Source organism: Echeneis naucrates, chromosome 8 (genome assembly GCF_900963305.1).
Source record: "Echeneis naucrates chromosome 8, fEcheNa1.1, whole genome shotgun sequence".
NCBI classification, from domain to species: domain Eukaryota; kingdom Metazoa; phylum Chordata; class Actinopteri; order Carangiformes; family Echeneidae; genus Echeneis; species Echeneis naucrates.
In genome coordinates, this window is record NC_042518.1 from 8478597 (window position 1) to 8490537 (window position 11941).

The following is an 11941-nucleotide window of genomic DNA, read 5'->3' on the forward strand; positions in this document are numbered from 1 at the left end:
GCATCCACAGTTTTTACCATCTTACTGTGCCATGGCCTGTTCATGTGTTCATATTCTGGAAAACAAATAAACCTAAAAAACTTTATTGACTTTGCTGCTGGGGCCCATCACGGCAGATCCACGCTGGCCCTGGGATGTGGACCATCGACAACCAAAAACTCAGGTCAGGTCTACATGTCTCCACAAACACATTTTCTCACAACAAATCTATATTCACACATGCATATATACTTTTGCCTACTATTAATTAAGCTTCTCACTAACTGGTGACGTGTCTAGCATGTTACGCACATGTAGCTCTTCGTGTGCAAGGTGTCATTATAAGACGTAGGTGTGATGTTGCTGTTCTGTCTACGAACATATTTCTGCCTGATGTGCTTTCCATACCATTAGAGGTGCGTGGACTCACTCGGTGGCTCCTTTTGTTGTTTTTCACACTTCAAGCAAACAATACTTCATCCATGAAAATGCAAATGATGTCACGCTACAACACATGATAGAAATCTCTGTTGTTATTTTCTTTCAGAGTTCTTGTCCGCGGATTGATGCGTGCTTGTCGGCCGTCTTTATCCAGCTTTCATGGGATAAAATATGGAGAGAAAACTTGAGCCTCTTTCATCTTTTTTTCTTTTTTTTTGGGGGGGGGGTAGTTCTGTCACAGTAAAAAGGTTCCTAAAAAAATATAAAAATGAAAAACATAAAAAAGTTGTTTTCACATCAGCACTGTTTCCTGACAGAGGGCCTTGGCATGTTTCTTTTTTTTTTTTCATCTTTTCTGTCCTCTTTAGTAATTGATGAGGGCAAATGAGGCTTAGAAGATAATTAGTCTAATGTGGGATGGCAGCTGGTGTGTTTTCTCTGCTTGAGGGCTACGTTGCAAGGACAGTGTTTCAAGGTCCAGCTAGGTGACAGAAATATAGTTCATGACAAAAGATGTGGAGCCGAATGCCTAAAAGACACACTGCGTGTACTGTATTGTGTATTTGTGTCTGAGACTGAGACTGAGCCAGTTTTCAGGTGAGCGACTAGGGTTTGTGGATTCATCACAAATGTTGACCTTTCTCTTTCTTTGACCAAACAAATAAAAGAACTGCAACTGAGTTCTCGCCGTGTGATTTGTTGTGAAGCAAACTTTTTCTCTTTTTTTTCATACATTTGCTTTTCACCAGACTAAAAAATGAGGAAGAAGCAACTGCTTTGACAAAACGCTTGACAAAAATGATCAATAATGCACAAAGAGAAGTATGGATGTTTTTTTCCTTTATGCCCCTGGCAGATTCATCGCAGGACGAGCATGTCTGCACGTGTTCTGTTATACTTATCCTGAGAACACACTGGCTTAATTACAACCAATAGTTAAGGGTGCAGCACTGGTTCGCTCCACCCTGGTTATACAAACCCACCGCCCAAGACTTGAACAAGCAGGCTTAAGTAGACCTATCTGATTTCATCCTGGATGCCCAAGAGAAAGGGTCATCCATGTGGGCAAGTTTTGGGTTTCACATGAAATCATGATAAATACCAGGACATGTGACCTGTTTTGGATATTGGGCAAAATGTCCTTTTTTGTTATTGTTATTTTAAGCAAAGTTAGAGCATACAGGGCAAAAAAAAAAAAAAAAAAAGTCAACCTTCTGAAGCACGCTGACTGCTGGCAGCAGGAAAAGTTCAGAGAATCTTGATATATTGACAACTGACAAATACCAGCTGCTGTGAAAAGATCACTCAAGAGCACAGGATGTCATTAATTCTATGTTAAAAGTTACCCATTTTGGCTAAGAAAGCTTTACTGGTAAAATAAATTGTGCTAAATTATGTTAAATTGAGATTATTATTAGCAAAGTAAATCATTGTCATAAAAAGCAGGCTCAGTAAACATCAGCTGCCACAAATTTTAAATGTAATTATATAAATTTTTTACAACATAAAAAGAAATGTTATAATAAGTCAAGCATACACGTATCCTTTCTCATTTGAGGCCTTCTGTTTAGAAGCTAATTTTGTCTCTCCCTGCACCCATTCACAGATGTAAAGATAAGTGAAAGGTGTTAAGCGTCTAAGGTGGCAAAGTGGACGAGCCAAGTTTGAGTCACAAACAGCAGGACCTATCTTTAGACTATCTGTGGGGTTCTTCGATTAACACGTTGTGAGAAAGTCAATACAAATTGGACTGGAGGGTTTCCAGGCTCCAGTAATAACTGGTCTTCTATTGCAGTCATTTTTAAATCAGTTTTAAATCATGACGTTTGTGTGTTGTTGCGTGCACTCATGATGATCTGACATTTTGGCAAACCTTTTAATTTTTTGAAGGTGAATAAAAAGAAAGGAAGCAAATGAATCCATTAAATACGTCATTAAAAATTTTGAGGATTTTTTTTTTGTGCCTGTGTTTCATCTGGACAGGATATTGTTTTCCTTTATATCATCATGTCATTGCTTGTTTCTTCTAATGTTTTTATGCTGACCTTTTGCCAGTGGCTCAAGGAAAAACATTTTAATCCCAACAAAACATTAACCTTAAATAAAGGAAAATGTCATTCACATGCTCATCAAATTGTTTGAGGCTTTCAACTGTCCTGATAAAAAAGTCCAGGTTATATAATGTTCAGAGCAGCAACAAAATGTTATCATATGTTACGTAAAATCCAATATTATGTGTATGCCATCTTCCATGCAAGGTGGTGAATTTCAATGTGTTTTAATAATGAGTGAGAGCCATTAATAATAAGAGTAATGCAGAGATAGATGCACAGGACTAAAAATGTTAAATAAGAGCTGCAATTCAATTAAAAAATAATTCAACTGAACATTAAAAGCACAAAATAAATAATAACTACATTAATATAATGCATGCAGCGCTCAAGCATTTCCTTCAGTAAAAGCATCTCGACAGGATGGCACATGAAAAAACACACTGGCAGTGTGATTGTGAGGACCTGATGTGCGTGTGAATGCCGCTGCGCCCCCGTCCGTCCAGCTGCTGTCTCCTGAGGGAGCAGTCTCATTACTTACTCCTGCTGTTGGAAAGCAAACTGGAACACGGTGACTGCGGTGTGTGAGCCGGGTGCAGACCATCTGTGGCTTAAAGAAAGAAAAGTAAGCTATAGTTGTCTGCGTGCATGCACGTCTGAGGTCCATGTGGGATGAGTTTTGTTGGAGACGCTACAAAGCAGCTGTGTGTATTCGGATATAATCCATCGCAGGGTCGGTTTGGGATTTTAAAAATGACAAAGATTATTATGTCCATATTTCATGCGTTCACAGGAATAAAAATGAGATGCTCAAATACAAACTGAAAGGCAAAAAATATTGGCAAGGAGTAGCGGGCCAGGCTGACGCACAAAAACAGCCATAGTAACATCATAATTTCGGGTAATTTGCTCCAACTCTGCTAGCTGGAAGATTGACGTATGACGCACAGGAGAGGCGCGGCAAAGCGGCCCCATATATTCCCAGGCTGCTCTCCTCCAGCCTCACAGAGAGACTGCGAGGTGTCACCTCCCGCATCCCTGGACGGATTTTAAAACACGCACACCCATCTCTCACGGCACCGTCGACGCGCCTTGTGCAACCGCTGCAGGCATGATAAAGAAAATGTCACCACCCGAGAATGAGTTCGACATACCGGCCAAGAACTGCCACAGGATGGTGATCCTGGGCTCCACCAAAGTTGGGAAAACAGCCATCATCTCTCGGTTCCTGAACGAGAGGTTCGATGATCAGTACACGCCGACTATTGAGGACTTTCACAGGAAATTCTACAGCATCAGGGGAGATGTTTACCAGCTGGACATTTTGGACACATCTGGGAACCATCCCTTCCCCGCAATGAGGAGGCTTTCCATTCTCACCGGTGAGCTGAGCTGTAAATCCCAACCTTTGGTGTGCCTTTGATTCATCTGAGGTGCTCCGGTCATCGTTTAGGCATTAAACCTTCTCTGCTCTTGTGTTTCTTTGCAGGTGACGTGTTCATACTGGTGTTCAGCCTGGATAACAGAGACTCCTTTCAGGAGGTGCAGCGCCTGAAGCGACAGATTTACGAAACCAAGTCCTGCCTGCGAAACAAAACCAAGGAGAACGCGGACGTCCCGCTGGTGATCTGCGGCAACAAGTGCGACCGGGACTTCTACCGGGAGGTGCAGGAGGAGGAGATCGAGCAGCTGGTCGGCGGAGAGGAGCACTGCGCCTACTTCGAGATCTCGGCAAAGAAGAACACTAACGTAGACAAAATGTTTCAGACTCTCTTCACCTTGGCCAAGCTGCCCAACGAGATGAGTCCCGACCGCCACTGCAAAGTGTCGCTGCAGTACTGCGAGGTCCTGCACAGAAAGTCCTTCAGGAACAAGAAGTGCAAAGACGGGAACGCGTACGGGATTGTGGCGCCGTTTGCGCGGAGACCCAGCGTGCACAGTGACTTGATGTACATAAAGGAGAAAGCAGTGGGAGGCAGCCAGGCTAAAGAGAAGGGCTGCATCATATGCTGACAGTTTTTCGTTCTTGCTTTTCTCCTTCCAGTGTGCAAAGACTTTCTGAGACTGTCCACAGTCAAAAACAGAGGCCAGACGTCCTATGTGTAGGATTTGATCATCAAGATTGCAGCGCCTGAAAAGGCGGTGATACACATGGGACAAGCTGTTCAGCTCACAGGCCGATGTCTATGTAGCGATGCATTAGATGGTCTTAAAATGCTGTAAAATCTGCCGTTTTATTAGCTTACCTAAGATCAGCACTTGAGAAAAAAAAAGTTTACATTTTGCTATTTTTTAATCTCAGTGGAACTTGAATGTTTGTCGCGTCATGAACAAATTTTATTCTGAATGTGTATTTATTATGTCTATATCAACTTTTGTATGAAAGAGAAAATAAAATCCATTTTACTTTTATAAACTGTCTTCCTAACCTGCTTTCTTTGGGGCAGAACGCAGTGACATTTCACTATGAAACATCCCACAGACCTTTCTGCAGAGTTCACGTCACTTCAAGGTCACGAAACCATGAAAACTGGAGCAGACTGAATCAAAACAGGCTTCTGTTTCAAAGTCTTTCACGCAGATTTAACTGCTACTAACTTCTTATTCTTTAATCTAGTATTGAATCTCTTCTTAATGACCACGATTCACTCAAATTCAGCAAGAATAACTGAATTGTGGCTAAGAGTACTGGCAAGCTTAATTAATAGATGCTGCCACATACTGGAATCAGTGTGTGCCAAGTTACCAAAGAGTTCTGAAACAATTCATTTTATTACAAAGTGTTGAAAGACAAAAATGGAAAACTACATTTCATATAAATGGTCATGGCCACATTACATCCTCGCAATGCAATGTGACAGACAAAGGGGGCATCGTGTCCTGCGATGCATAAGTCAAAGCAGTCTTTGTTCATATAAACATACACCTGGTTTTCTTGAGTCCCATCTTGTATCTGTTCCACGGGAGCTAAACAAACTGTCCTCCGTCTCATGATGCTTTCGGCACGTCAAACATGCACAGGCTCTTGTATTTCTGCAGCAGCTGGTTTTTGGTCCGGACCTGCTCCCGCAGCGTGGCGAGCTGCTGCTGCTGCTCCGCCGGACTGCTGTCGATCCCGGGCATGCTGGAGATCTGCTCCCGAGCCTCCTGGATCTTGGCCTTCAGTTTAGCCAGTTCTTGGTGGACATCTTGGCTGTCCTTGTCCATGCTTAAAAAAAACAAAGACCGTGGCTATTTAAAAGACTGTTTAAGCTTCGTAAATATGCCGATTTAGAAATTTACATTTTCAAGGAAACCGAGCAGCAATGGCTAACGCTAGCTTTAGCTAGCACAACAGCAGGCTCGGTAACTCCTTCAACGCCAAAACGACTGAACGATGACACGTAAACAAGATGCAACGGAGCACCGAAGACACATTCAACATTTACACACATCAGTCAGCTTACCATTTGATAATATCGTGAACTAAAGGCAGCAGAGAGCAATCCTCGCTCTCTTTCTCTAACTTCGGCTGAGCCGCCGCCATGTTGACCGGGCTAGGCAGCGCAGGCAGTTTACGTCACCAGTGACGTCACGAAATAAATAAATAAACATGAGAAGAATCCGAAATATTTTATGAATCCCTCAGGGGGAAATTGTACTATTTGGTAGTTTATCTTCCACAAAGGGTTTTTAAAGTCTGATGGCAGTGGGAGTGATTTTTTTCCTGCATCGTCGATGGATTAACCGACAGCTGCTGTGGTTTGTTCTGATCCAACCTGTATTGTTGTGAATTGGATCTCGGTCATTCATCATTTTAGGACTGTCTCTGCCTTCCTCCTTATGCATCTCTCCACCGCAGCCGCCAGTGAGTGGAATCTGGTTCCAATCACAGAGCCAGCTCTGTCCACCTTGCATCCTTTTGTTTTATGCAGCTTCGCCAGCAGACTGCAGCAGCTGGTAAAACATCTGCAGCATCTGTATGCAGATGTCTGAGGATCTGAGTCTCTAAGAAAAAGAGGCGGCTCAGTCGAGTAAATCTATGTCAGGGGACTATTCAATAATTCATATAAATAATGGTTTACAAATATAAATTAATCCAATACATGAATGACAACTAGAGCATATTGAATTTGCAATATATAGCAATTTAAATGGCACTGCTCAAAATAGGTTAAAGATAGATAGTTGATAAAAGTGCATAACTTATATGACTAACCCCAAGTTTTTCCTTTGCATTTCTAAATATATAACAGCAAACTAACCAACGAAAACGAGGCAGGTAAAAGCCAGGATACATTTTTTTAAATGTATGCCAAGTTATTAAAAATGAGGGCACTGAAGTGCTGGGTTCTTGATTTCATCTTATCTTTTTGTAAAACTGTGGCCAAATACGGTGCTCCCAGACTAACTGAAGTAAGAGGATTTTACCCTTATTTCCTTGCCTTTGGGAAAGCAAATGTTCGCATCACCTGACATTCTTGAAAGGTCTTGACCTTGCCCTGAGAAGTGAGATAATGTGAGTCATAATCTGTTGCAAAATATATAAATACATCAAAATTTCAACCTCTGGCAAGCTTGCTTCACATTTTCAATGAAATAGTAATTAACCACGGAAATTAATTTAGTCATGTGCAGAGGGCAAAGAATTTTTTTCTTCTTTTTTAAATTAATCCCTTGTATACAGTTATATCAGTAAAGCCCACTAAAAGAGATTTTACAAACCCAAGCACCTGGCCCAAATAAATTGTCTTCTTGAATGAAACCTTCCGATAACCTATATTTCCCCAGAAATAGGCCACAGAATCTATTAATCTACAGAACAAACAATGCTGACCTGTGTAAAAGGTATGCCTCACATCCCATTACTTAGCAACCTTAGGTATCGATATAAATTCAGCCTCTTGCATCTACACGTGTCACACAATATGTGTATGCATGTGGAGCGACACGTGGATACTGTGCAAATATCTGGGGGCATAATGTGACAAATATGATCTAATGGACCGCAACAGCAGAGTGACTGGACATCTAGTCTATAGATCAGTGAAAGCCATAATCAGGTCATTCATTTATCTGGGTATCTCTCTGTTGTTTGCACACGGCTGTGTCATGTTGAAATTAGATTAATGATACAGGACAAAAGCTTTGAACTGGGGTAAGCATCACTGCAGCTACCTGTACAATGTATGTCTGAGCGACAGCCTACTGCTTCTGGTAGCATACACACACATGCATTTGCCTCTTTCTTTGGATTCAAGCGTGATTCCAATAAAGAAAGCAAATATAAACCTTGCTGGATCTATCTTTTCATAGATCCATAATCCTATAATATCAGGCCTCATCCACAGATCTTCTCAGCGCCAGACATATTAGCCATATTAGCTTCCAACTTCAATACAATGGGCTTACTTTTACTTTTTTACTTTTTTACTACTGAGAAGTCAGTTTAAGTTAATATTAGTGATGACCATGTTTTGTGTAGTATACAGAAAATATTATAAAATTCTGAGGTTCAGAAAACCCCATAACAGATCTGGGTTACTGAACTAAACACCACTGTCCTACATTTCACAGCTATACGATTTCATCAAATGTTGACTTAGATGTTGATCCCCTCTGCTTCCAACATGCACATGCTAGACCCACCTGGTAAACAGTGAAGGGATAAATTCTCATTAGGCACCATCAAGAGACACCAAGGTTGTGACAGAGGGAGCGAAGACCTAATTAAGAGCAGCTTTATTGAGTCTCGAGTGAATAATAAGAGGTGTGGCTTGGTGAACGTTTTCTTTAGTTCACCTTCAACTGTCTTTTGAATGATCTTACCAAACTCTTGAATAATCATTCAGTGCTGATGCTAAAACTTACAGTGTTAGGGTGTGTGACCCAGATCTGAATTTGTTGGGCATTACGTAGTCTGAGTATTTTACAATTTGGGTCATTAGGAAGGCTTTGACACCTCACATTTATGAGTTCTGAAAAGTGGGTCACTTCATGACCCAACAGTCCTGGTAACTCCCACACAAACAGCTGAATATATTCGACCGGAACACATAATTGGACACACATAACAGCTGTGTCACAGAACAAAATGGAGTGTGTCACAATAGTAAAGGTGGTAAAATTTCTTCTTCAAGTGAGATAATATCAGATTAGTATGTGCATATGAGTGATTTTTCATTGTGCCATATGTGTAATCCTGATGTATTCAGTCTTATTTTGACCTATTTCCACCTGCTCACAAGACAGGAAGAAGCTTGTTAAATTTTGTTGGTCAGAATCACAATATCTCTTCTATCTGATTTACTTTCTGTTGGTTCTTTAAATACATGAATAAAAAATGCTATACTATTTAATTCGTGGATAAATAAGTAGATGCAATTGATCTTGTTCTGTATCCTCACTGGAATTTTATGTCAGGATTACAGTAATTGCTGTGTTAGTACTAGAACAATCCATTTTTAGTTTTAAATAGCATGTACTGTTTGTGAAAGTACATTTAACATGTTTTTTTGTTTGATATTTGCACAAAAAACTTTGCTGACACCATACTCAAATCTAAAATACCCAGTAATCATTTTAAGAACTTCCATTGAAATCCCAAACTTTTTTACAACGGGGTGAATCATTTTATTTTCAATCATTTTCTATGAAGCAATGATTTTTTTTGAAGGTTGCATGAAAATGGTCTCAAGCAGCAGTAAAATCAGAGCGAAAGATCAAAGGTCCTGTGATTTGTTTAAATGCTGGCTCCTGAGTAAACTTCAGAAGTAAAATATAGGCATTTTTGGCATCTCGTGGAACTAAACTTATCCTATAATTTATGACAAGGGACTTCTTGATGGGTCTGTTCTTTGGTGACTTGAGGACATTTCCAGTCAAACTCTTCTATAACTGTCCCAGAGTGACTGGCCTTGTCCTACACAGTGTCTGTGATGACGTGAAAGAACTGTGGACAGCTTCAACAGATTTGTTACCTCCCAGCATCTCTGGCCAAGAGCTGGCAGGATGCAGATGTCCTGCCTGATGATCTGTGGTCTATTCTTAGCATTTATACCCATCAGAAATATAGTCTAACACAATATCCATCTGAAAGATGATATAACAAAGTCAGTAACCGAGGCTGTATGACATTAGAATCAAGGTTTTTTCCAAGAGGATAAACTTGTATTAATGAATCATACTGCCTGTACAAAATAAAATGAAATATTTTGCAATCACGTGTCCAGGGAAGTTAATTTACCTGACATACTTTACCTGCACATCTATTTGGTCAGTTGATTTGAATTTAACAGTTTTTCAGCAACGTCCTGTCTATTTTTTTTTCCCAGAAAAGAATTGTGAGCAAGATGAGAAGCAAAATCACTGTAATGTTGGCTGATCACACGCAAATCATTTTATTTCTCTCTTGAGGGCTGGAGCATTAATGCAGAACTCATACTCCTACTCACTCATACATGTCTGCTCAGGAAATTTCCAAGAAGGCTAAGGATCAGTTCCATGGTACCCATATATTGTTCTGGTTTTACACAGACCTGTTCAGTGCCATAATTGCATCATAACTGGTGTTGTTCCTTCAAAGGAGTCATATGTGGTTTGAACAAACAGAGAATTTACTGCTGCAAATCATTATATTAAGCACTGAAGGCTATATTGTTCATGTGAATGAGCGCCTGTAAAGAAATAAGAATTCCCAGTCCAGATGAAAGACAATGATATGATGGGTAAATGCAATAAATCTAGAGCAATACAACTGTAGTAGTCAATGTCACTTTTTTGCCAGTGACTGTATTAAAATTTTACAGTTTGGGCAGATGAGATATGATTCATACAAGTCCCTTTTATAGGATATGTATGAATCTCAAAGCGTTGATTAACATCCAGCTTTGAGCTGATTTGAACATGAAGCTCTTGTCTGTGAGATATTGATCAGCTTGCAGAGAATCTGTCCCTACAATCTCCCAAACTCTCTAAAAAACGAATCCTAGAAGCTGAAACATAATTGATCTAATGTTAAAACAGCAGGTGGCTGAGGCAGACACAGTGCCTGCATATAAAGGCTGGTGACCTTACTAATTAAAATTACTATTTTTGTTTACATAACAATTACAAATACTGGAAAGTTCTAAAAATTGAGTGTTCACATGAGCAGACTTACACTGCCCCCAAGTGAAAAATCCACTAACATGACACTCTGGATTCATCCCATCCTACATTGTTTTTAAAAATAATATATAAGGAAAGCAAAATTAATGCTGGAAATCATGCTTTTCAGATCAAGTTATCTGCAAATCAGTCCGCAAACCAGCAAAACAACAAAAAACAAAACACGCACACACACCAGCTGTCTGCTCTGCCTAATCCTCTTCTCCTCCCCTCAGGTGCAGATTTATGTTCTACAACAACAACTAACAAAAGACGTTTTTGGCCTTTAATATTACAGTAGTGGTGAAGCAGTGACAGGAAAGTTTGGGGGAGAGATGGATGACATCCATCAAAGAACCCTGACTGGATTTGAGCCCAGACTATCGAAGTGAGGACCAACCCTAAGTGGTATGCCACTGTGGCACTCCAGGAAAGCCATTTTTGTATTGGGTTTGGAAAGCTTATCTTGCTGCTTTTTGCCTTAAAGTTACCTTAGACAAACACCTTTTAGATCTGATATGTAAAAAACAAAAAAACAAAAAACAACAAAAACAAACCAGTGACAGCATGTGAGAGGTGTGGCAAAATGTCTCTGCTGTGACCATGCCCTGTACTTGGTGGCAAGCTGCATCAGTACAGGTTTGAAGCTCACTAGTTTTTTTTAGTTTTTGAGGTTAGAGGGCGTTCAGAAACAGTTGAGCATTCAAACCTTATTAACAAAAAAGAAACAAACAAACAAACAAAAAAAACATTCACACACCAGCTGTCTGCTCTGCCTAATCCTCTTCTCCTCCCCTCAGGTGCACATTTTGTGTTCTACAACAACTAACAAAATATGAGTTGTATGGGATACATGCACGGGGTCAGGGGAGCTATATGCTTTATATGGATTTAGACTCTTACCACAAATTCCAAAGCAAAATCTTCAATCAATCAAAATTCATTCAAAGTACATGGAATTTAAAAGATTTACAGCCTATTGACCAAAGACAAGTAGCTAAGAGTGAGTAGTTTTATAAGCGTGAGTAGTTTATCATTGTTACTTTGCCTCCTCAGCAACTCTTTCAAGTGTCCAAAGCCCAACTGACTTTAAAGTACATCCTAACAGGCTCCATGTCATGTTACACCAAACAACCACTAGATGGTAGGCTTTCATTGGTGATGCAAAGAAACTTAACATAATAATTGTACCTTCAAATAAATATGGAAGAGGTTTGCTCATTAAAATATTTCTCTTTCTGTCTTCAGATGTTAGGCTACATACTGAACTCAACTGCAGACATAAAGTGACATTTCTAGAAATATGATAAATAACAGCAAGTACACGCCTGAAACAACAAGAG

At 40.1% G+C, this 11941-nt stretch overlaps 2 protein-coding genes across 3 annotated transcripts; one reads left to right on the plus strand and one right to left on the minus strand.

Moving 5' to 3' along the window:
- Nucleotides 1-3494: 3494 nt before the first annotated feature.
- rasd1 (RAS, dexamethasone-induced 1) lies at nt 3495-4864 on the plus strand. 2 transcript variants are annotated; one of them, XM_029508790.1, is made up of 2 exons: nt 3495-3853; nt 3961-4864. In XM_029508790.1, exons 1-2 carry the CDS (start codon nt 3583-3585, stop codon nt 4482-4484), a joined length of 795 nt encoding a protein of 264 aa, XP_029364650.1. In that variant the 5' UTR covers nt 3495-3582; the 3' UTR covers nt 4485-4864. The 2 variants fall into 2 exon arrangements, with proteins under 2 accessions (XP_029364650.1, XP_029364651.1); XM_029508791.1 differs by having other exon boundaries at nt 4035-4361.
- Nucleotides 4865-5224: 360 nt separating this feature from the next.
- med9 (mediator complex subunit 9) lies at nt 5225-6013 on the minus strand. The gene is made up of 2 exons (XM_029508792.1): nt 5918-6013; nt 5225-5679 (listed from the first exon to the last, which is right to left on the minus strand). The coding sequence occupies exons 1-2, from the start codon at nt 5995-5997 to the stop codon at nt 5460-5462; spliced, it is 300 nt and encodes a 99-aa protein (XP_029364652.1). The 5' UTR covers nt 5998-6013; the 3' UTR covers nt 5225-5459.
- Between the last annotated feature and the right edge of the window lie 5928 nt (nt 6014-11941).